Here is a 26,256-nt window from a genome sequence, read left to right as displayed (position 1 = left end):
TTTGGTCCCAATTTAGACCTGGGTTAACCTTCTTTAGACTTGGTATAGGCCTGTTATAGACTCGGCTTTGACCTGATAGACTATTGTCATGTTTTTACTTGGTTTGGATCTGGTACTGGCGAAACCAACCAATTCTTAGGTGTGAGCAGTTTGAGAACCACTGGATTAGGCGATGAAAGATCTCCCAGTTTGGAGAAGCGGAGAGAGAAGAAGAACAATGAGAAGTAAAAACATTGACAACGCACATACACTTTCAAACCTACAACTCAAATGTGTATTACTACTTTACAAAGTTTTAGCTTGGATTTTTCTTTAGCAAGTAACAAGTTAACCAAGCATGTTTACTAATGGTCTGCCACTGATGCTGTTGTCTCTCCTAATCCCAAATCAACCACAACTGCATTCTACTAATTTTTCAGGACCACATTTAAATAAATAAATGAATGAATATGTGTACTGTGCAGGGTACCTATCCCTTTACGCACTGGTTCACTCCAAAGCACCTTCCCTTGTCCCTTTTTGTTTCCCGACTTGTTCTGACAGACAGGTCTAAATGCATGATAAAACACGCTGTCAATATCGATACAACTCTAATCAATAACCGCACCGGGAGGCTTCAACTCTCTCTGAAGACTTTCTATTGATCACACAACCACACGGCTCTCACCATTTGTGGATCCACTCATCTTCTTCATGGGAATATGAACAGATAGGTCTTGGGTGCTGACTGTCCTGTGTGAAAAGCGGCTATATCCAAGCTCCAAACGTGACAGAAGGCAAAGTCTCAAGTCGCTCCTTTCGCTCTGGATGGGGCTTTCCCTGCTCCTCCCGTGATGAAGAGGATTACCCCCAACCGCCACCACCTCTCTTCTGCGTAAAACCAAGCACCAAAAGCGTTTAAACCAATGTCTTGCTCCTCGTTATCATCCTGGGTCCCTAATAAGCTCCAGTTTTGTCCGCCTCCCACCGGACCTTAGCGCTCCTCTGTGCCCGGACACGTGCCTCCATCCCTCCCCGTGTGGCGGCTGCAGCCCGACCTGCTCCACGCCTGTCCGCTTCAGTCTGAGGGCTGGGGCTGAGTTTGAAGTAGAATTTAACAGAGTCTGAGCCTGAAATACACCGATGGAGCCACGAGGAGGAGTAAAACAGGAGCGCCCTCTGGTGGGCGTTAGGAGCCCCTTTTCGACAGGAGCGGACCGGGACAGGCCATTTGAGAGACCGATTCATTTAGGGTGGGGCTGCCTGCCCCTGTCAGTACCTTAGGAGAATGGTTTGGTATGGGAGTGGCCAAGGACATTACGCACGTGACAGGCAACTGTGGTGGGGAGAGTTGCCAAAAATATTTACTCAAGTACTCAAGTACTCAAGTAAGCCAAAAATAATTTGATGACGATCCAAATAACTACTCAAGTAAAAGTTAAAAAAAATAAAAATAAAAAAAAGTGCGCGGAGAAAAGAAAAAATCCTATAGCAAATCTAAAATGATTCTTTGGGATTCTATGGGATTCCTTTAGAAATGATACATGATATTATTCTACAGGATTCTTAGATGATTCTTACACTGTATGATTCTTATAAGAATTCTTATATGAATCCTATAAGATAAAATCCTATATGATTCCTATACAGGAGGATATTATATTTAACTTTTATTTTGAAAGGAAAGTCCCGCTGAAGTTTCTGATCTCTTTTTCAGGGGTGTTCCGGCCCCTGGAGTTCACCTCATTGCACATGTTTTGTGGAAATCTACAATGAGAACTAAAAAGACGCAAACACAGACATAATGTAATCACTTCTAAGTTTTACCTATAAATAAGGTTAGTTGCTCTTTGTAAATTTCAAAAGCATGAAGTAAAACAGAAATACAGAAATAATTGGATAAGGAATATAATTACAAATAGTCATACATTAATAACCCCTCATAGAAAGATATTAATCTGAGATACATCAATCATTCAAAATGTATTTGTACTGCACCTTACCACATTCAAACAGGAACACAGAAAACAAAAACAGGGCAATAAAAAATAAACCGTCCACAATAAGAAAACAGTGATGGACGGCCACTCATGCGGGATGGATGCGGATGGTCCAAACACTGCAGATGACAGATCCTCCTGGTGATCTGGTAAGAGACACCACAAGAGGGCAGTGTCAATCAGGGCCTGAGTTCACAGAGCCAGTCTCATTAGAATACTATAGCATTAAAAGTGTAATTAAGCAGTCATTTTCAGTATTGTATATTGTTTCACTGATTAAAAAGAAAAGAGAACAGTTGTGCCCTCAAAGCATTGAAATAAGCAACTTTCCTTTCACACCTGTCAGAGTTTTAATCACATCAGTGGTGTGACCTAAACCAAACGGACCAATGTACAAAAATCTCCCCACAGTCTCTATAAAGACATCACATAATACACATCCTTACAGGCATATTGCTCTCCTCTTACAGTTATAGGAGCAGCCCTCCGGCGCTCTCACATTTTAAATATGTTTATACCATTAGTCTTCAGTGACTCCTGGCAGAGCGCCCGCAGTCTTAAACAATGTGAGCTATGTTCCTGTAACGCTTCCTCACTGTGGCATGAGAAACGGAGCTGCCTTGGCTTACACTACTTTTTTATTCAGTATTATGGAACTGCATCATTGAAAACATCACACTGTATTATTCTGACGGTTTGTATCATGAGTTATATTTATTTAATCCAAAACATTAGGCTAATCCTGGTCAGGCCTGGTTCAAGATGTATTGCTTTTACAGTGGGTTGCAAAAGTTTAGGCAACCCAGATCAAAATGTCTATTAATATGAAGAAAGGGGAAGATCTTACAGTTGAGACATTCCTAATGTTTCCATCTTTGACATTTTCAAAATAACATTAATGTTCAAAAAAGACAGAGCAAAGGTTTAGGCCTCAGAATGACTGCCTCGAAACCCCCAATAAGGCAAGTTCTTACAACATTAAAGGCTTTTACTGGCAGCCAAGAGTCTTTCCATTCTTGTTTGAGGGATTTCTGTTAATTCTTCTACAAAACTCTTCCAGAACTAAGAGATTTCTGGGTTGTCTTGCACGCACTGCTCTTTGGAGGTCTATCCACAGATCCTGATGTTTAGGTCAGGAGACTGTGAAGGCCAAGGCAAAACCTTCAGACATACCTGACGTAATCCATCGTGCATTCTGAGGTGTGTTTAGGATCATTGCCCATTTGTAGAAGCCTTTTTCACTTCAGCTTGATCATAGTGTTTTGTTTTTGTTCAGTATTTGTTGAAATACTACCTAAGAAATGTTGACTGTGTCACTGCAGTACAACTCCACAGGATGATGGATCCACCCCCAGGCTGAACAGCTGGACAGATGTTCTTTTCATGAAATGCTGTGTGCCTTCTACGCCAAATTCCAAGTTCTGTTTTCACCTCTGTTTTGTTTTGGTTTTTCGTCTCCAAAATGCATGTGGCCTGTCCAAACGTTATGCCTAAACTTTTGCACATCACACTATAGAACATTATTGGAATGTTTCTGTAACCTCATGCATTTTAGAGACCATCATGTCCTCCTTCCTTCATTATTCATTCAGAAACTAAATTTTTGAACCTCCCTGTATGTGACAGGATGCTTTGTTTGCATCATTACTGCAAAATGTAATCTGAAATAAGGTTTAAAAATCACTACCTTGAAATAAGTCAGTGAATAAAAATATTTTGCTTGCACGTATACTTCCTTCATTTACTTCCATCAGTGTAATCAGCTCTAATACTACAATACTGCTACATTAGACTAATGTAGCAGTACTGTTGGACTCACTGTTGTTTTGTATTTGGCGTGCACCTTTAGTAGGTCAGCAGTTATTGTCTGGCATCATTTCCCATCCCCGATAGCGAGGTGTGAGTTTAATGCTCTATTGTGAAGGAGCCCAAAAGCACGGGCTATTCTTAAACAGCAGCACTGTGTGTGCTGATGACTTCTGCAGATGCATCAAAATACAGCTGTGACACGGCTTCACTTCTCCTGTGACTAAAATTACGTTTAAGCCTCTGCACACAAGTTACTTCTTTTTGCTGGCGAGATTCAAAGTTATGACCTGCAAAAAATATTGTCTTTAGTGCAGTAGTAGCATTAAAATAGCATGGAAATGGCACTTAAGTGTGTAATAACGTGGCAAATATGGGGAAAAATGAATATTTCATATAATTAATTATAACTTTACCTGTAAATTACTTGGAAACATGGCTAATATGTTCTTGGTAGTAATATACAAACAGAGCTGCAAAATGCGTTATTGTCGATATTCTGAGCCTCCAGTGTCCCTGTAAGCCCCATCGCCCACGGCCGTCACATGTGGTGCTGACAGGAAGGGCATCCCCAAAATCTGTCAAATAACAATACATCCTTTATACTGTCACAATGCAATTAATTGGCATGTATCAGTAATTTTGTCTGCAGAAGAAATGTAAAACTATAAGGATTTATCATTTGTAACGTTTTTGAATAAAAGATCATTTGAGGCTGTCGGCATTACCAAAAATGTAGACAGTCATTTGACATCCCACCCCTTTTTGTGTGTGATTTGTTAAGTTATAATAATAACAATAATAATAATAATAATAATAATTAAAGCCGCAAGCGGCATTTAGAGGCCCTCGCGAGCAGCGTTGGCCGGTTGGCGCACGCCGTCGCACGCCACCGCAATAACCGGGGGGCGCTGCCACGCCGTACGTGGTTAAAATGACGCTGCCACCCTTGGTCGAGTTTGTAAAAGAGCAAAGGCAAGAAACGGCGCCTTTGGCGCCAGATCACGCGATATTTCCCAAAATGGCCGACTTTGTGTGGGTTGCCTAGCAACCACGTAATGTACTTTTTTGTTCGGACGGTCATGACGAAGGTGTGTACCAATTTTGGTTTGGCTATGCCAAACTTTATTTCGGGTCGTTGCCATGGCAACACGGTGGGAAAATGGGCGTGGCCATAATTTACTTTTTGATCGGGGTCACGTGACGGATGTGTGTGCCAAATTTTTTTTGTCTACGACAAAGTTTACTTTTTTTCCCTATTCATTTTTATTCGGTGCTCTGCAGGGGGCGCTATTGCGCCCATTTTCAAAATTCCCATATCAAAACATCCGGGGCCGACGACTCAACCAACGATTCAAGTTACGGTAAAATCGGCCACAGTTTGTGCGAGTTATCACTCTTCGAAGGCGACGGCAAACGCCAAAAACGAACGCCAAATTCATGGCGTTGCCATGACAAAACCGGAAATCCTATTAGAAAGTTTTTAATAACTTTTAATGCCCCACATGTGTAGATGATCTGGAGCGACCGGGGAGTCGCTGCGTTCAACGCCCTAGGACGAGTTCGTTCAAATGCGAGGGCTCGAAATGGCGCCTTCGGCGCCAGGTCGCTCTTCTATCCAATATGGCCGCCATACAGATGGTTGCCTAGCAACCGCGCAATATCTTTTTTTGTTTGGCTTCATGTGACCAATCACTGTGCCGAATTTTTTTCGTCTACGACAAACTTAAATTTTCAGGGTTTTCGGGATTTTGGGGGGTCTGGCCATAGGCCGCAATGTTAACGCTGTTTTTCCAGGGGGCGCTGACGCGCCATTTTTTTGAATTTTTGAAATTTGGAGATGTGGAGGGTTTTTTTTTCCCCTAATTGAATTTTGGGCAAAAATTCAGGACTTTTCGTCGGTGGGAAGTGGCCGAAACGGCCTTCGGAGGGGGAGAGGAAAAATAATAATAAGAATTAAAGCCGCAAGCGGCATTTAGAGGCCCTCGCGAGCAGCGTTGGCCGGTTGGCGCACGCCGTCGCACGCCACCGCAATAACCGGGGGGCGCTGCCGCGCCCTACGTGGTTATGCTGTCGCTGCCACCCTCGGTTGAGTTTATAAAAGAGCAAAAGCAAGAACGGCGCCTTCGGCGCCAGATCACGCGATATTTCCCAAAATGGCCGACTTTGTGTGGGTTGCCTGGCAACCACGTAATGTACTTTTTTGTTCGGACAGTCATGACGAAGGTGTGTACCAATTTTGGTTTGGCTATGCCAAACTTTATTTCGGGTCGTTGCCATGGCAACACGGTGGGAAAATGGGCGTGGCCATAATTTACTTTTTGATCGGGGTCACGTGACGGATGTGTGTGCCAAATTTTTTTTGTCTACGACAAAGTTTACTTTTTTTCCCTATTCATTTTTATTCGGTGCTCTGCAGGGGGCGCTATTGCGCCCATTTTCAAAATTCCCATATCAAAACATCCGGGGCCGAGGACTCGACCAACGATTCAAGTTTCAGTAAAATCGGCCACAGTTTGTGCGAGTTATGACTCTTCGAAGGTGACGGCGAACGCCAAAAACGAACGCCAAATTCATGGCGTTGCCATGACAAAACCGGAAATCCTATTAGAAAGTTTTTAATAACTTTTAATGCCCCACATGTGTAGATGATCTGGAGCGACCGGGGAGTCGCTGCGTTCAACGCCCTAGGACAAGTTCGTTCAAATGCGAGGGCACGAAAAGGCGCCTTCGGCGCCAGGTCGCTCTTCTGGCCATTATGGCCGCCGTATAGTTGGTTGCCTAGCAACCGCGTAATATGTTTTTTTTTTTGGTTCCATGTTACCAATCACTGTGCCGAATTTTTTTCGTCTGCGACAAACTAAAATTTTCGGGGTTTTCGGGATTTTGGGGGGTCTGGCCATAGGCCGCAATGTTAACGTCGTTTTTCCAGGGGGCGCTGACGCGCCATTTTTTTTAATTTTTGAAATTTGGAGATGTGAAAGTTTTTTTTTTCACCTAATTGAATTTTGGGCAAAAATTCAGGACTTTTTGTCGGTGGGAAAGTGGATTTTGGGGGGGAGAAGAAAAATAATAATAATAATAAGAAAAACCCTTACAATAACAATATGGCGCCGCCTTCGGCGGCGCATCTTCCTATTTTCGGAAAGGTCTCACGTCCAGTAACCCACCCGTGAGGTTCATTGTCAAATACGAGCGCGTTGCGCTCGTATTTTACCACTTCTTTGTCAATATTTCTTAATGCGTTTTTTTTTCAGATTTTTATGCGAGCAACTACAAATATGCCGCTTTTGCGGCAAACACCTATATTACCAGATAGGCCTTAATGCCCTGAGTCACTCTAGTAGTGTTTTGGGCATTGGGAAGTGGCCATGGTCGATGACGAGCGCGTTGCGCTCGTCATCGACTACTTTCTTGTCAATGTTGCGCCTTGCCTGGATTTTTCACCTTTTTTCACACGAGCAGTTACAAATGTGCCGCTTTCGCGGCACACGCCTATTTCACCGGACAGGGCGTGGTGCCGGGAGTCCCCCCTATTACTGTCTAATGCATGGGGAGCGCTCCGCGCTCTGTTTCTTGAGCGCTGCGCGCTCTTTTCGGGACGTGCGCTACGCGCACGTCTTTCTTCAGTGCGCTCCGCGCACTGCCGTACAATTACAATAGGCCCGAGCCCTGCCAGGCCGCTCGGGCCTAATTAAAGCCGCAAGCGGCATTTAGAGGCCCTCGCGAGCAGCGTTGGCCGGTTGGCGCACGCCGTCGCACGCCACCGCAACAACCGGGGGGCGCTGCCGCGCCGTACGTGGTTAAAATGACGCTGCCACCCTCGGTTGAGTTTATAAAAGAGAAAAGGCAAGAAATGCGCCTTCGGCGCCAGATCACGCGATATTTCCCAAAATGGCCGACTTTGTGTGGGTTGCCTAGCAACCACGTAATGTACTTTTTTGTTCGGAAAGTCACGACGAAGGTGTGTACCAATTTTGGTTTGGCTACGCCAAACTTGATATCGGGTCGTTGCCATGGCAACACGGTGGGAAAATGGGCGTGGCCATAATTTACTTTTTGATCGGGGTCACGTGACGGATGTCTGTGCCAAATTTTATTTGTCTAGGACAAAGTTTACTTTTTTTCTCCATTCATTTTTATTCGGTGCTCTGTAGGGGGCGCTATCGCGCCCATTTTCAAAATTCCTATATCAAAACATCCGGGGCCGACGACTCGACCAACGATTCAAGTTTCACTCAAATCGGCCACAGTATGTGCGAGTTATGACTCTTCGAAGGCGACGGCGAACGCCAAAAACGAACGCCAAATTCATGGCGTTGCCATGACAAAACCGGAAATCCTATTAGAAAGTTTTTAATAACTTTTAATGCCCCACATGTGTAGATGATCTGGAGCGACCGGGGAGTCGCTGCGTTCAACGCCCTAGGACGAGTTCGTTCAAATGCGAGGGCACGAAATGGCGCCTTTGGCGCCAGGTCGCTCTCCTGGCCAATATGGCCGCCATACAGATGGTTGCCCAGCAACCGCGTAATATGTTTTTTTGTTTGGCTTCACGTGACCAATCACTGTGCCGAATTTTTTTCGTCTACGACGAACTTAAGTTTTCGGGTCTCTCCATAGGCGCAATGTAATCCTGATTTTCCAGGGGGCGCTGGCGCGCCATTTTTCGATATTTTTTAATGGGATTTATTGACACTGTGTATCGCCGGGATTTTTAATTTTGGGCAAAAAATGGTGACTTTTCGTCGACGACTCGTCGAGTTATTCCAAAAAAACACGGATAGAAGAAAAATAATAAGAATAAGAAAAACCCTTACAATAACAATATGGCGCCGCCTTCGGCGGCGCATCTTCCTATTTTCGGAAAGGTCTCACGTCCAGTAACCCACCCGTAAGGTTCATTTTCAAATACGAGCGCGTTGCGCTCGTATTTTACCTCTTCTTTGTCAATATTTCTTAATGGGTTTTTTTTTCATATTTTTATGCAAGCAACAACAAATATGCCGCTTTCGCGGCAAACACCTATATCATTGGATAGGCCTCGATGCCCTGAGTCACTCTAGTAGTGTTTTGGGCATTGGGAAGTGGCCATGGTCGATGACGAGCGCGTTGCGCTCGTCATCGACTACTTTCTAGTCAATGTTGCGCCTTGCCTGGATTTTTCACCTTTTTTCACACGAGCAGTTACAAATGTGCCGCTTTCGCGGCACACGCCTATTTCACCGAACAGGTCAGGGTGCCGTGGTCCCCCCTATTACTGTCTAATGCATGGGGAGCGCTCCGCGCTCTGTTTCTTGAGCGCTGCGCGCTCTTTTCGGGACGTGCGCTACGCGCACGTCTTTCTTCAGTGCGCTCCGCGCACTGCCGTACAATTACAATAGGCCCGAGCCCTGCCAGGCCGCTCGGGCCTAATAATAATGCATTGGTTTTTATATAGTACTTTTCTGGACACTCAAAGACGCTTTACATTGCATTATTCATTCACTCCATAATTGGTGGTGGTAAGCTACTATTGTAGCCGCAGCTGCCCAGGGGTAGCCTGACGGAAGTGAGGCAACCAGTCTGCGGCATCGGCCCCTCCGACCCCCAGCAACCACTCATGCACAGGATACATTCACCAAACGATCTCCCATCCAAGTACTGCCAGGCCCTTCCCTGCTTAGCTTTCGAGGTCTGACTGGATCAGGCATAGCAAAGGCGGTAGGTTATGAGATCATGGTGTGCCCTATTATTCACAGAACACTGTGAAAGAAGAACAATAACATGAATGTTATAGCAAAGGCCATACTGCCTTTGCTCTGCCCAATCCTGTCAGACCTCAAGGAAGGGCCTGGATGGGAGACCGTTTGGGAAAACCATGAAGCCTGGGTGAATGTAGTGAGTGAGTGGTGGTCGGAGGGGCGGATGGCACAGACTGGTTGCCGTCGCTTCCAACAGTAGCTTACCACCACCACTATTACCTCTTGGTAATACAGGCTTGTAAAGCGCATTACAAGTGTAAGGCATTATTATTATTATTAATGTCTTATGTGAGAGCAATTTAACATCTTGAACTTATGTGCAGTGCTCTTTACATCATCAATGTCTCATTTATTAGGGTAAAAAAACACATCACGTACTTTATGTGTAATCAGTGCAGCCCAAACCCTGTGGCATGCATTTTGAACAATTAAAACACAACAGACGATTCCCTGGACCATTGATGCGACGCACTGACGGAGACGGAAAATAACGCGGTCGAGTGTTGAGTGAGAAGGGAACGCACCTCTTCCTCTGAAACGGGAAACTCAAAGCTCAGAGGAAGAGAAAATGACACCAGGATTGGAGCTACAGAGCCGCAGCCCTCCACACTTCTGCAGACCTGCGCACATTAAAACAGAAGAATATGTATGTTATTGCATCAGTGACGTGTGGTAACTACATTCTTTCTGTACGATTGTCCTTGTCGTCCCAAGCAGAGCCGTCTCTAACACAGGGGTTCCCAAACTTTTCTGGCTGAGACCCAAAAAATGAACATGTCAACAACTCAGGACCCCCATTGTATAAAGCTATTACCTCTTATGATACTTTAGGACAGCAAAACATTTTAAAATCAAGAAGCCTATTTAACCAGTTTCTTCTGAGTAATTGAATTTAAAAACGTACTAAAAACACTTTGGGACTGCTCTCGCAGGCCCTCACGTGGGAGCGATTGGGCTGCCTTAACTTATGTGCAGGCATTAACATCTCAATATTTATGGCCATACTGCCTTTGCTAAGCCTGATCCCGTCAGATCTCAGAAGCTAAGCAGGGAGGGGCCTTCATAAAATTAATCATAACCTTATCTGTAAATTACTGGGAAACATGGATAATGTTTTCTTGGTGTATAATATACAAACAGAGCTGCAAATGCATTTTATTATCATTATTCCATATACCATGTAATTTCCATCCTATTACAATGTTATCACCGTGCTGTAAAGTGAGGAGCAATCTAGTCTAGTGTTGCTTTATGTCTATCAAAACAAGTACGCCGGTCCCAATCAAAACTACAAATATTTTAATTATTTTCTCCCAATCCCAACAGAAAAAGAGACAATATATGGAGAGAATACATTTTTGTGATAAATAGAGAATTTATTTTACTTCTTTTTAGGGAATAACAGTGAAGTGAGCCTGGCTTGTATCAGTCTGAGCACACAAGTGTCCCTGTGACCCCCATCGCCCACTGTGGAGCCGACAGGAAGGGCATCCACAAAATCTGTCAAACAACAATACAACCTTTATACTGTGGCAATACAATTAATTGGCAGTACTTTTGTATGCAGAAGAAATGTGTGTGATTTGTTAAGTTATGAGATCATCGTGTGCCCTATTATTTAGAACACTGTGAAGGAAGTACAATCACATGAATGTCTTACGTCAAAGCGAATTAACATCTTGAACTTATGGGCAGTGCTCTTTCCACAACAGAGGGTTCCCTGGACCACTGATGCGACGCACTGATGGAGACGGAATTCACGCGGCCGAGTGCTGAGTGAGAAGCCAACACACCTCTTCCTCCGAAACGGGAAACTCAAAGCTCAGAGGAAGAGAAAATGACACCAGGATTGGAGCGACAGAGCAGCAGTCGGCCACTCTTCTGCAGACCTGCGCACAATAAAACAGAAGAATATGTATGTTATTGCCTCAGTGACGTGTGGTAACTACATTTTTCCTGTACGATTGTCCTTAGGTCGTCCCAAGCGGAGCCGTCTGGCAGGCCCTCATGTGGGGGCACCTGGGCTGCCTTAACTTACTATATATGCAGCCCCTTAACATCTCAATATATATGTATGTGGCCCACGGACTGACACAAAGATGGACCAATGTATATCTGATGATTTCTTCTTTCTACAATCTGGAAATTGTTCTCAAGAATTATATGCATAATCCCTGAAACACACAGTATTTGTTTTCTCCAATAGGTTCTTACTAAAAACGGAGATGGTTTGTGGGTTTGGCATCTTCATGACCTGAGGATGCTCGTGTGAGTTTAAGGCTTGTCATTGTTTTTGTTGTCATTGATCCTTGCAGTAGTTTAATAAGAGCCGAGGTGACGCTACTGCCGACAGATGTGGTCACGTGACTTCGATTTGACAGATAGAATAATAGAGACGTCATCGGGAAAGTATGTTCAGGGCAGAGAGTGTGGGCAGATGTGCATGAGGTAGTCAACTGTAAAGCATCAGATCCTACAAGCCCTCACAAGAGAAACGAAGCTGTCAAAACCCTTAGCTACCAAACGGTCCTCCTTCAGATCAGCTATTCTTGCAGTGAGGGAAACACTGGATTTGGCAAAAGGAACAACATCCACAGACATGAGCTGCTGTCCTGCTCCCAGCAAAGCTACGAGTACTGAGATAAATGTTACAAGGCTCCATATGCAGAATAAGGAATGTGAAGTAATGTAGGAAAATTACAATAACAAGGCCCTGTCCTCATGTTTCCGACCTTAACCGAATTTCACTACCACAATTAATCTCACAGTGACAGATCATTTCATACCCATTTCCTGTGTAATGCACCTTGTCATTTCAGTTTCTGTTTTTTCCAGGTGCAATGATCCTTAAACCTTTCACAACCAGTGCCACTCCAGACATAAAGGCTGAAGTGAAAATATTATCATACTATACTGTGTTTCTGATGGTACATGTAACCAACTCGACTGATTCCTTCCATTGGTCCAATTCTTTTGTGGGACATTGTTTTTGTGGGGTGTGTCTTCTAAGGAAGTGATCCATGTTCAAGGGAGTGGTCACCTCGGTTACCTCTGAGGACAATGGGTCAAGGTTCAACCCTGTCTGTCAGTGGCTCGTTGTTTTCGGGATAATTCATTGTAGAAAACGCAAAATACAAACGTTGGGAGATAGCGCGTGCTTTGTTTCCATGAAGCGTGAGGGCATGATCAGCTCCACCTGGACCACAAATCAACTTAGCAGAGGAACAGCGGTGGTCAGCACAACTTATGTGAGCTGAGGCTCGTAGACTAGAGACGCCAGCTTTATAAGTGAGCATTTTCTTGTTATAACGTGTGATGTGCTGAATCAGCCATTTTTGACAGACAACAATGAAGACAAGATAACAATCTGGCCATACAGGCTTTACATGAATGTGAGAGTTTCTCATGGATTTTGATGAGCAAAGCAGATTTCCTCGGCTCTACATGTCCACTTCAGAAACATATTAGTTCTCAACATTGTAAAATTTGTATTGACAGGAAAATTATCACTGAAGCTAAATGTATTGGAATCCTATTTAAGATTAATAGGATGTAAATACATGCTGGTCTACTTGTTTTGCACGTGAGCAAACGCTTGGTAAATGACCCCAAAGTGCTTTACAGAACTGGAATCTACAAATATGAAAAAAAAAAAAGAAAAAAAAAAGACAAATGAAAACAAAAAGACCAAATGAAAAGGGAGCTATTTATGGGCAAATGGCCTTAAATTCCAAATTACTTTTCAAATTGTATTTCTTCCTCTTTTTACTCTTATTTTACACTTAAAATGTGCTTTCATTGTAATGGGCTATATGCACAGTTTCCCCACGTGACGTCTTCCTGGACAGTCAGCCAGACGCAGCACTTCCTGTCGCTGGTCGTTTACGTTCACAATTAGCAGGTTCCCACACAAAAATAGCGATAGCTCAGGATCTGGTTAAGGACAACGAGTTACTGATGGACAGTCACAGCAACGTATTACAAACATCATGTTCGCTGTGAATCCAGCCCCAAAGGAAACGCCAGCTGTCGTAAGGTAGGAGCTTTTATCTTAGAGCTAAAGGCTAGTGTTGAAAAATGATAATATAACATGTAAACAAGTAAATATTATTTAAACTACTAACAGGACGATTCTTTTTTGCGCAGGCTCGTTCAAAACTTTGCGCTAGTTTTATTTTTTATTTTGTTAGCCGCGTTAGCTTCAAGACAAAAACATCCACCGTTATGAACACTGCGGTCAAGTGAGCCGTCATCCGCAAAATGCCAGTCAAGCCAGCCGTAATGTTGTTTTGTAGTGCGCGATTACTGCCGCTAGCACGGTAGGCCAATGGGCTCAGGTTTAGGGACCGTCAACAATGTATTGTACGTTCTTTTACGACTGCACTAGGCCAATGCACTGAATAATAGGGACCGTCAACAAAATAATGTACGTGTAGACTACTGCGAATACGCGAGACCAATGTACGGAGAATTAGGGACCGTCAACAATGTAATTTCTCCTCTAAAAATTGAATCTTTCCGACATTTCGGATGCTATTAAAGACTCCTTTGAAAGGTTTCACTCATTTCTCTGTGGGTTATTGTTAGTCACCTCTCACACTCACTATGTGCATAATATGACCCAATTTCACTGTACAATTTATGAATAAATACACTACCAATATGCCCATTTGGAACATGTAACAAACGGTCCTTTTTCCTACATATAGGGAAGGTTTTAAAGAGTCCTTTGAAAGGTTTCACTCATTTCTCTGTGGGTTATTGTTAGTCACCTCTCACACTCACTATGTGCATAATATGACCCAATTCCACTGTACAATTTATGAATAAATACACTACCAATATGACTATTTGGTCATTTTGAACATGTCACTAAAGCTCCTTTTTCCTACATATAGGGAAGGTTTTAAAGAGTCCTTTGAAAGGTTTCACTCATTTCTCTGTGGGTTATTGTTAGTCACCTCTCACACTCACTATGTGCATAATATGACCCAATTCCACTGTACAATTTATGAATAAATACACTACCAATATGACTATTTGGTCATTTTGAACATGTCACTAAAGCTCCTTTTTCCTACATATAGGGAAGGTTTTAAAGAGTCCTTTGAAAGGTTTCACTCATTTCTCTGTGGGTTATTGTTAGTCACCTCTCACACTCACTATGTGCCTAATATGACCCAATTTCACTGTACAATTTATGAATAAATACACTACCAATATGACTATTTGGACCATGTAACAAACGGTCCTTTTTCCTACATATAGGGAAGGTTTTAAAGAGTCCTTTGAAAGGTTTCACTCATTTCTCTGTGGGTCATTGTTAGTCACCTCTCACACTCACTATGTGCATAATATGATCCAATTCCACTGTACAATTTATGAATAAATACACTACCAATATGCCCATTTGGAACATGTAACAAACGGTCCTTTTTCCTACATATAGGGAAGGTTTTAAAGAGTCCTTTGAAAGGTTTCACTCATTTCTCTGTGGGTTATTGTTAGTCACCTCTCACACTCACTATGTGCATAATATGACCCAATTTCACTGTACAATTTATGAATAAATACACTACCAATATGACTATTTGGTCATTGTGAACATGTCACTAAAGCTCCTTTTTCCTACATATTGGGAAGGTTTTAAAGAGTCCTTTGAAAGGTTTCACTCATTTCTCTGTGGGTTATTGTTAGTCACCTCTCACACTCACTATGTGCATAATATGACCCAATTCCACTGTACAATTTATGAATAAATACACAACCAATATGACTATTTGGAACATGTAACAAACGGTCCTTTTTCCTACATATAGGGAAGGTTTTAAAGAGTCCTTTGAAAGGTTTCACTCATTTCTCTGTGGGTTATTGTTAGTCACCTCTCACACTCACTATGTGCATAATATGACCCAATTCCACTGTACAATTTATGAATAAATACACTACCAATATGCCCATTTGGTCATTGTGAACATGTCACTAAAGCTCCTTTTTCTTACATATAGGGAAGGTTTTGAAGAGTCCTTTGAAAGGTTTCACTCATTTCTCTGTGGGTTATTGTTAGTCACCTCTCACACTCACTATGTGCATAATATGACCCAATTCCACTGTACAATTTATGAATAAATACACTACCAATATGACTATTTGGAACATGTAACAAACGGTCCTTTTTCTTACATATAGGGAAGGTTTTAAAGAGTCCTTTGAAAGGTTTCACTCATTTCTCTGTGGGTTATTGTTAGTCACCTCTCACACTCACTATGTGCCTAATATGACCCAATTTCACTGTACAATTTATGAATAAATACACTACCAATATGACTATTTGGAACATGTAACAAACGGTCCTTTTTCCTACATATAGGGAAGGTTTTAAAGAGTCCTTTGAAAGGTTTCACTCATTTCTCTGTGGGTCATTGTTAGTCACCTCTCACACTCACTATGTGCATAATATGATCCAATTCCACTGTACAATTTATGAATAAATACACTACCAATATGCCCATTTGGAACATGTAACAAACGGTCCTTTTTCCTACATATAGGGAAGGTTTTAAAGAGTCCTTTGAAAGGTTTCACTAATTTCTCAGTGGGTAATTGTTACTCCTCGTAGTTGTGGCCGTAAGGTCTCTGGTGCCTGTCGCGGCGGCAATCCCCGAACCCGGTGGTGGCGCCCGGAAGTAAGGGATGCCGTCAAGCTGAAGAAGGAGTCCTACCTGGCCTTGTTGGCGTATGGGACTCCTGAGGCAGCTGAGAGGTACCGGCAGGCCAAGCGTGCTGCAGCTCGTGCGGTCGCGGAGGCTAAAACTCGGGTCTGGGGGGAGTTCGGGGAGGCCATGGAGGAAGACTATCGGTTGGCCTCGAAGAGATTCTGGCAAACCATCCGGGTCCTCAGGAGGGGGAAGCGGTGCTTCACCAACACTGTTTACAGTGCGGGTGGGGAGCTGCTGACCTCGACTGTGGATGTCGTCGGTCGGTGGAAGGAGTACTTCGAGGACCTCCTCAATCCCGTCGTCACGTCTTCCAATGAGGAAGCAGAGGCTGGGGACTCTGAGGTGGGCTTGTCCATCACCCAGGCTGAAGTCACCGAGGTGGTGAGAAAGCTCCCCGGTGGCAGGGCTCCGGGGGTGGATGAGATTCGTCCTGAGTACCTTAAGTCTCTGGATGTTGTAGGACTGTCTTGGCTGACACATCTCTGCAACATCGCGTAGCGGTCGGGGACAGCGCCCCTGGATTGGCAGACCGGGGTGGTGGTCCCTCTCTTTAAAAAGGGGGATCGGAGGGTGTGTTCCAATTACAGAGGAATCACCCTCCTTAGCCTCCCCGGTAAGGTCTACTCCAGGGTGCTGGAGAGGAGGATCCGGCCGATAGTTGAACCTTGGATCCAGGAGGAACAATGCGGTTTTCGTCCTGGTCGTGGCACACTGGACCAGCTCTATACCCTTCATCGGGTGCTCGAGGGTTCGTGGGAGTTCGACCAACCAGTCCACATGTGTTTTGTGGACCTGGAGAAGGCGTTCGACCGCGTCCCTCGTGGTGCCCTGTGGGGGGTGCTCCGGGAGTATGGGGTCTGGGGCCCTCTGTTAAGGGCTGTCCGTTCCCTGTATGACCGCAGCAGGAGCTTGGTTCGCATTGCTGACCGTAAGTCAGACCTGTTCCCGGTGCGTGTTGGTCTCCGCCAGGGCTGCCCTTTGTCACCGGTTCTGTTCATTACTTTTATGGACAGAATTTCTAGGCGCAGTCAGGGGCCGGAGGGTGTCTGGTTTGGGAGCCTCAAGATCTCATCTCTACTGTTTGCAGACGATGTTGTGCTGTTGGCTTCAACAAACCAGGACCTTCAGCGCGCTCTGGGGCGGTTTGCAGCCGAGTGTGTAGCGGCCGGGATGAGGATCAGCACCTCCAAATCTGAGGCCATGGTTCTCCACTGGAAAAAGGTGGCTTCCCCTCTACAGGTCGGTGGGGAGTCCTTACCTCAAGTGGAGGAGTTCAAGTATCTCGGGGTCTTGTTCACGAGTGAGGGACGGATGGAGCGTGAGATCGACAGCGTCAGCAGTGATGCGGTTGATGTATCGGTCTGTCGTGGTGAAGAGGGAGCTGAGTCGGGTGGCAAAGCTCTCGATTTACCGATCGATCTACGTTCCCACCCTCACCTATGGTCATGAGATTTGGGTCATGACCGAAAGGACAAGATCGCGAATACAAGCGGCCAAAATGAGTTTCCTCCGCAGGGTGGCTGGGCGAACCCTTCGAGATCGGGTGAGGAGCTCAGTTACCCGGGAGGAGCTCGGAGTAGAGTCGCTGCTCCTTCACGTCGAAAGGATCCAGCTGAGGTGGCTCGGGCATCTGTTCCGGATGCCTCCTGGTCGCCTCCCGCGGGAGGTGTTCCAGGCATGTCCTAGTGGGACAAGGCCTCGTGGAAGACCCAGGACACGGTGGTGGGACTATGTCTCCAAGCTGGCCTGGTGTCGCCTCGGGGTCCTTTTTCTTACATATAGGGAAGGAAACAATTACCCACTGAGAAATGAGTGAAACCTTTCAAAGGACTCGTTAAAACCTTCCCTATATGTAAGAAAAAGGAGCTTTTGCTACATGTTCAAAATGACGTCATGTTGGTTGTGTATTTATTCATAAATTATACAGTGAAATTGGGTCAAATTAGGCACATAGTGAGTGTGAGAGGTGAGTAACAATTACCCACTGAGAAATGAGTGAAACCTTTCAACGGACTCTTTAAAACCTTCCCTATATCTAAGAAAAAGGAGCTTTTGTTACATGTTCAAAATGACCAAATAGGCATATTGGTAGTGTATTTATTCATAAATTATACAGTGAAATTGGGTCAAATTAGTCACATTGTGAGTGTGAGAGGTGAGTAACAATTAGCCACTGAGAAATTAGTGAAACCTTTCAAAGGACTCTTTAAAACCTTCCCTATATGTTAGAAAAAGGAGCTTTTGTTACATGTTCAAAATGACCAAATAGGCATATTGGTAGTGTATTTATTCATAAATTGTGCAGTGAAATTGGGTCAAATTAGGCACATAGTGAGTGTGAGAGGTGAGTATCAATTACCCACTGAGAAATGAGTGAAACCTTTCAACGGACTCTTTAAAACCTTCCCTATATCTAAGAAAAAGGAGCTTTTGTTACATGTTCAAAATGACCAAATAGGCATATTGGTAGTGTATTTATTCATAAATTGTGCAGTGAAATTGGGTCAAATTAGGCACATTGTGAGTGTGAGAGGTGAGTAACAATTAGCCACGGAGAAATTAGTGAAACCTTTCAAAGGACTCTTTAAAACCTTCCCTATATGTTAGAAAAAGGAGCTTTTGTTACATGTTCAAAATGACCAAATAGGCATATTGGTAGTGTATTTATTCATAAATTGTGCAGTGAAATTGGGTCAAATTAGGCACATAGTGAGTGTGAGAGGTGAGTAACAATTACCCACTGAGAAATTAGTGAAACCTTCCCTATATGTTAGAAAAAGGACCGTTTGTTACATGTTCAAAATGACCAAATAGGCATATTGGTAGTGTATTTATTCATAAATTATACAGTGAAATTGGGTCAAATTAGTCACATTGTGAGTGTGAGAGGTGAGTAACAATTAGCCACTGAGAAATTAGTGAAACCTTTCAACGGACTCTTTAAAACCTTCCCTATATGTTAGAAAAAGGAGCTTTTGTTACATGTTCAAAATGACCAAATAGGCATATTGGTAGTGTATTTATTCATAAATTGTGCAGTGAAATTGGGTCAAATTAGGCACATAGTGAGTGTGAGAGGTGAGTAACAATTACCCACTGAGAAATGAGTGAAACCTTTCAACGGACTCTTTAAAACCTTCCCTCTATCTAAGAAAAAGGAGCTTTTGTTACATGTTCAAAATGACCAAATAGGCATATTGGTAGTGTATTTATTCATAAATTGTGCAGTGAAATTGGGTCAAATTAGGCACATTGTGAGTGTGAGAGGTGAGTAACAATTAGCCACGGAGAAATTAGTGAAACCTTTCAAAGGACTCTTTAAAACCTTCCCTATATGTTAGAAAAAGGAGCTTTTGTTACATGTTCAAAATGACCAAATAGGCATATTGGTAGTGTATTTATTCATAAATTGTGCAGTGAAATTGGGTCAAATTAGGCACATAGTGAGTGTTTTGAGGTGAGTAACAATTACCCACTGAGAAATTAGTGAAACCTTTCAAAGGACTCTTTAAAACCTTCCCTATATGTTAGAAAAAGGACAGTTTGTTACATGTTCAAAATGACCAAATAGGCATATTGGTAGTGTATTTATTCATAAATTATACAGTGAAATTGGGTCAAATTAGTCACATTGTGAGTGTGAGAGGTGAGTAACAATTAGCCACTGAGAAATTAGTGAAACCTTTCAAAGGACTCTTTAAAACCTTCCCTATATGTTAGAAAAAGGAGCTTTTGTTACATGTTCAAAATGACCAAATAGGCATATTGGTAGTGTATTTATTCATAAATTGTGCAGTGAAATTGGGTCAAATTAGGCACATAGTGAGTGTGAGAGGTGAGTAACAATTACCCACTGAGAAATGAGTGAAACCTTTCAACGGACTCTTTAAAACCTTCCCTATATCTAAGAAAAAGGAGCTTTTGTTACATGTTCAAAATGACCAAATAGGCATATTGGTAGTGTATTTATTCATAAATTGTGCAGTGAAATTGGGTCAAATTAGGCACATAGTGAGTGTGAGAGGTGAGTAACAATTACCCACTGAGAAATTAGTGAAACCTTTCAAAGGACTCGTTAAAACCTTCCCTATATGTAAGAAAAAGGAGCTTTTGCTACATGTTCAAAATGACGTCATGTTGGTTGTGTATTTATTCATAAATTATACAGTGAAATTGGGTCAAATTAGGCACATAGTGAGTGTGAGAGGTGAGTAACAATTACCCACTGAGAAATTAGTGAAACCTTTCAAAGGACTCTTTAAAACCTTCCCTATATGTAAGAAAAAGGAGCTTTTGTTACATGTTCAAAATGACCAGTCATGTTGGTTGTGCATTTATTCATAAATTATACAGTGAAATTGGGTCAAATTAGGCACATAGTGAGTGTTTTGAGGTGAGTAACAATTACCCACTGAGAAATGAGTGAAACCTTTCAAAGGACTCGTTAAAACCTTCCCTATATGTAAGAAAAAGGAGCTTTTGCTACATGTTCAAAATGACGTCATGTTGGTTGTAAATTTATTCATAAATTATACTGTGAAATTGGGTCAAATTAGGCACATAGTGAGTGTGAGAGGTGAGTAACAATTACCCACTGAGAAATTAGTGAAACCTTTCAAAGGACTCTTTAAAACCTTCCCTATATGTAAGAAAAAGGACCGTTTGTTACATGTTCAAAATGACCAAATAGGCATATTGGTAGTGTATTTATTCATAACTTATACAGTGAAATTGGGTCAAATTAGTCACATTGTGAGTGTGAGAGGTGAGTAACAATTAGCCACTGAGAAATTAGTGAAACCTTTCAAAGGACTCTTTAAAACCTTCCCTATATGTTAGAAAAAGGAGCTTTTGTTACATGTTCAAAATGACCAAATAGGCATATTGGTAGTGTATTTATTCATAAATTGTGCAGTGAAATTGGGTCAAATTAGGCACATAGTGAGTGTGAGAGGTGAGTAACAATTACCCACTGAGAAATTAGTGAAACCTTCCCTATATGTTAGAAAAAGGACCGTTTGTTACATGTTCAAAATGACCAAATAGGCATATTGGTAGTGTATTTATTCATAAATTATACAGTGAAATTGGGTCAAATTAGTCACATTGTGAGTGTGAGAGGTGAGTAACAATTAGCCACTGAGAAATTAGTGAAACCTTTCAACGGACTCTTTAAAACCTTCCCTATATGTTAGAAAAAGGAGCTTTTGTTACATGTTCAAAATGACCAAATAGGCATATTGGTAGTGTATTTATTCATAAATTGTGCAGTGAAATTGGGTCAAATTAGGCACATAGTGAGTGTGAGAGGTGAGTAACAATTACCCACTGAGAAATGAGTGAAACCTTTCAACGGACTCTTTAAAACCTTCCCTCTATCTAAGAAAAAGGAGCTTTTGTTACATGTTCAAAATGACCAAATAGGCATATTGGTAGTGTATTTATTCATAAATTGTGCAGTGAAATTGGGTCAAATTAGGCACATTGTGAGTGTGAGAGGTGAGTAACAATTACCCACTGAGAAATTAGTGAAACCTTTCAAAGGACTCTTTAAAACCTTCCCTATATGTAAGAAAAAGGACCGTTTGTTACATGTTCAAAATGACCAAATAGGCATATTGGTAGTGTATTTATTCATAACTTATACAGTGAAATTGGGTCAAATTAGTCACATTGTGAGTGTGAGAGGTGAGTAACAATTAGCCACTGAGAAATTAGTGAAACCTTTCAAAGGACTCTTTAAAACCTTCCCTATATGTTAGAAAAAGGAGCTTTTGTTACATGTTCAAAATGACCAAATAGGCATATTGGTAGTGTATTTATTCATAAATTGTGCAGTGAAATTGGGTCAAATTAGGCACATAGTGAGTGTGAGAGGTGAGTATCAATTACCCACTGAGAAATGAGTGAAACCTTTCAACGGACTCTTTAAAACCTTCCCTATATCTAAGAAAAAGGAGCTTTTGTTACATGTTCAAAATGACCAAATAGGCATATTGGTAGTGTATTTATTCATAAATTGTGCAGTGAAATTGGGTCAAATTAGGCACATTGTGAGTGTGAGAGGTGAGTAACAATTAGCCACGGAGAAATGAGTGAAACCTTTCAAAGGACTCTTTAAAACCTTCCCTATATGTTAGAAAAAGGAGCTTTTGTTACATGTTCAAAATGACCAAATAGGCATATTGGTAGTGTATTTATTCATAAATTGTGCAGTGAAATTGGGTCAAATTAGGCACATAGTGAGTGTGAGAGGTGAGTAACAATTACCCACTGAGAAATTAGTGAAACCTTCCCTATATGTTAGAAAAAGGACCGTTTGTTACATGTTCAAAATGACCAAATAGGCATATTGGTAGTGTATTTATTCATAAATTATACAGTGAAATTGGGTCAAATTAGTCACATTGTGAGTGTGAGAGGTGAGTAACAATTAGCCACTGAGAAATTAGTGAAACCTTTCAAAGGACTCTTTAAAACCTTCCCTATATGTTAGAAAAAGGACCGTTTGTTACATGTTCAAAATGACCAAATAGGCATATTGGTAGTGTATTTATTCATAAATTATACAGTGAAATTGGGTCAAATTAGTCACATTGTGAGTGTGAGAGGTGAGTAACAATTAGCCACTGAGAAATTAGTGAAACCTTTCAACGGACTCTTTAAAACCTTCCCTATATGTTAGAAAAAGGAGCTTTTGTTACATGTTCAAAATGACCAAATAGGCATATTGGTAGTGTATTTATTCATAAATTGTGCAGTGAAATTGGGTCAAATTAGGCACATAGTGAGTGTGAGAGGTGAGTAACAATTACCCACTGAGAAATGAGTGAAACCTTTCAACGGACTCTTTAAAACCTTCCCTCTATCTAAGAAAAAGGAGCTTTTGTTACATGTTCAAAATGACCAAATAGGCATATTGGTAGTGTATTTATTCATAAATTGTGCAGTGAAATTGGGTCAAATTAGGCACATTGTGAGTGTGAGAGGTGAGTAACAATTAGCCACGGAGAAATTAGTGAAACCTTTCAAAGGACTCTTTAAAACCTTCCCTATATGTTAGAAAAAGGAGCTTTTGTTACATGTTCAAAATGACCAAATAGGCATATTGGTAGTGTATTTATTCATAAATTGTGCAGTGAAATTGGGTCAAATTAGGCACATAGTGAGTGTTTTGAGGTGAGTAACAATTACCCACTGAGAAATTAGTGAAACCTTTCAAAGGACTCTTTAAAACCTTCCCTATATGTTAGAAAAAGGACAGTTTGTTACATGTTCAAAATGACCAAATAGGCATATTGGTAGTGTATTTATTCATAAATTATACAGTGAAATTGGGTCAAATTAGTCACATTGTGAGTGTGAGAGGTGAGTAACAATTAGCCACTGAGAAATTAGTGAAACCTTTCAAAGGACTCTTTAAAACCTTCCCTATATGTTAGAAAAAGGAGCTTTTGTTACATGTTCAAAATGACCAAATAGGCATATTGGTAGTGTATTTATTCATAAATTGTGCAGTGAAATTGGGTCAAATTAGGCACATAGTGAGTGTGAGAGGTGAGTAACAATTACCCACTGAGAAATGAGTGAAACCTTTCAACGGACTCTTTAAAACCTTCCCTATATCTAAGAAAAAGGAGCTTTTGTTACATGTTCAAAATGACCAAATAGGCATATTGGTAGTGTATTTATTCATAAATTGTGCAGTGAAATTGGGTCAAATTAGGCACATAGTGAGTGTGAGAGGTGAGTAACAATTACCCACTGAGAAATTAGTGAAACCTTTCAAAGGACTCGTTAAAACCTTCCCTATATGTAAGAAAAAGGAGCTTTTGCTACATGTTCAAAATGACGTCATGTTGGTTGTGTATTTATTCATAAATTATACAGTGAAATTGGGTCAAATTAGGCACATAGTGAGTGTGAGAGGTGAGTAACAATTACCCACTGAGAAATTAGTGAAACCTTTCAAAGGACTCTTTAAAACCTTCCCTATATGTAAGAAAAAGGAGCTTTTGTTACATGTTCAAAATGACCAGTCATGTTGGTTGTGCATTTATTCATAAATTATACAGTGAAATTGGGTCAAATTAGGCACATAGTGAGTGTTTTGAGGTGAGTAACAATTACCCACTGAGAAATGAGTGAAACCTTTCAAAGGACTCGTTAAAACCTTCCCTATATGTAAGAAAAAGGAGCTTTTGCTACATGTTCAAAATGACGTCATGTTGGTTGTAAATTTATTCATAAATTATACTGTGAAATTGGGTCAAATTAGGCACATAGTGAGTGTGAGAGGTGAGTAACAATTACCCACTGAGAAATTAGTGAAACCTTTCAAAGGACTCTTTAAAACCTTCCCTATATGTAAGAAAAAGGACCGTTTGTTACATGTTCAAAATGACCAAATAGGCATATTGGTAGTGTATTTATTCATAACTTATACAGTGAAATTGGGTCAAATTAGTCACATTGTGAGTGTGAGAGGTGAGTAACAATTAGCCACTGAGAAATTAGTGAAACCTTTCAAAGGACTCTTTAAAACCTTCCCTATATGTTAGAAAAAGGAGCTTTTGTTACATGTTCAAAATGACCAAATAGGCATATTGGTGGTGTATTTATTCATAAATTATACAGTGAAATTGGGTCAAATTAGTCACATTGTGAGTGTGAGAGGTGAGTAACAATTAGCCACGGAGAAATTAGTGAAACCTTTCAAAGGACTCTTTAAAACCTTCCCTATATGTTAGAAAAAGGAGCTTTAGTGACATGTTCAAAATGACCAAATAGGCATATTGGTAGTGTATTTATTCATAAATTATACAGTGGAATTGGGTCATATTATGCACATAGTGAGTGTGAGAGGTGACTAACAATAACCCACAGAGAAATGAGTGAAACCTTTCAAAGGAGTCTTTAATAGCATCCGAAATGTCGGAAAGATTCAATTTTTAGAGGAGAAATTACATTGTTGACGGTCCCTAATTCTCCGTACATTGGTCTCGCGTATTCGCAGTAGTCTACACGTACATTATTTTGTTGACGGTCCCTATTATTCAGTGCATTGGCCTAGTGCAGTCGTTGTAATAATCTACGCTTAAAAGAACGTACAATACATTGTTGACGGTCCCTAAACCTGAGCCCATTGGCCTACCGTGTTAGCGGCAATAATCGCGCACTACAAAACAACATTACGGCTGGCTTGACTGGCATTTTGCGGATGACGGCTCACTTGACCGCAGTTTATGAACACGGAGTTTCCTCCAGTGAAGTCGTTACGTCTCACGTAATATTTTTTAACCTGCTCCAGCCACATCCGAACTTTTACTCGCTGTCCTTTACCAGATCTTAAGCTATTGCTTCATTTCTGTGGGACCTGCTAATTTTTAATGGGAAGAGATGACAGACAGGAAGGACAGCCTCTGGCTGACTGTCCAGGCGGAAATCACGTGGGGTCACTGTGCATATAGCCCATAATGCTGACTGTGTCTTTTTAATCTGTTCAATGGTTATACTGTATAGTACTGGAGCCACTGACCCTGTATTGACCTATTTTGTATTGATATACTGTATACAATTTATTAAAGTTGTATGTTGTGACCATTGATTTGAACAAAACAATACAGTCAAATCAGTAAAACATAATGAAATACTTCTTGACTTCCATTAAACCATAGTCTTGATCTTGCCGTACCAGTACTTGTACTAGAATTAGTACACAGATTTCCTCCATGTTTATACAAAGACTTACTGCTTACTTAAGTAACGCTCATCCCTTTGGTTGAACACAGTGTATAGTATTAGCCCACCTTAGTTTCCAGCACAGTAGGCCATAATAGCAGCACCGTGGCCCTTTTCCAGACAGAGCCATAACTCAGTGCTGGGGTGTGGGGTTTTCCTCCTTCAGTACAGTTGGAGCAGCTGTGTTTGGACTTGGATGCAAACTTGGGCTGAACTGTGATTGACATATTTAGTGACCTCACCACAGGGGTCCGCAGTTCAAAGTTC

At 41.7% G+C, this 26,256-nt stretch overlaps 2 protein-coding genes across 3 annotated transcripts in view; one reads left to right on the top strand and one right to left on the bottom strand.

The window, feature by feature from the left end:
• The window catches only part of LOC306969953 (actin-binding LIM protein 3-like), a 37,200-nt gene extending 36,104 nt beyond the window's left edge, over nucleotides 1–1,096 (bottom strand). The window contains exon 1 of one of the 2 annotated variants that reach the window (XM_079565748.1): nucleotides 668–1,096. In XM_079565748.1, the coding sequence (XP_079421874.1) occupies nucleotides 668–695 (28 nt within the window). In that variant the 5' untranslated portion in view covers nucleotides 696–1,096. The remainder of the gene's footprint in view (nucleotides 1–667) is intronic. The other variant, XM_079565749.1, reaches the window with a different exon arrangement.
• Nucleotides 1–26,256, top strand: part of LOC306969956 (beta-2 adrenergic receptor-like) — a 77,402-nt gene that overhangs the window by 31,801 nt on the left and 19,345 nt on the right. The window lies entirely within an intron of this gene.

This window comes from Gobius niger, assembly GCF_951799975.1.
Source record: "Gobius niger genome assembly, chromosome: 11".
NCBI lineage: Eukaryota > Metazoa > Chordata > Actinopteri > Gobiiformes > Gobiidae > Gobius > Gobius niger.
This window is presented reverse-complemented; position numbering and strand designations above follow the sequence as displayed.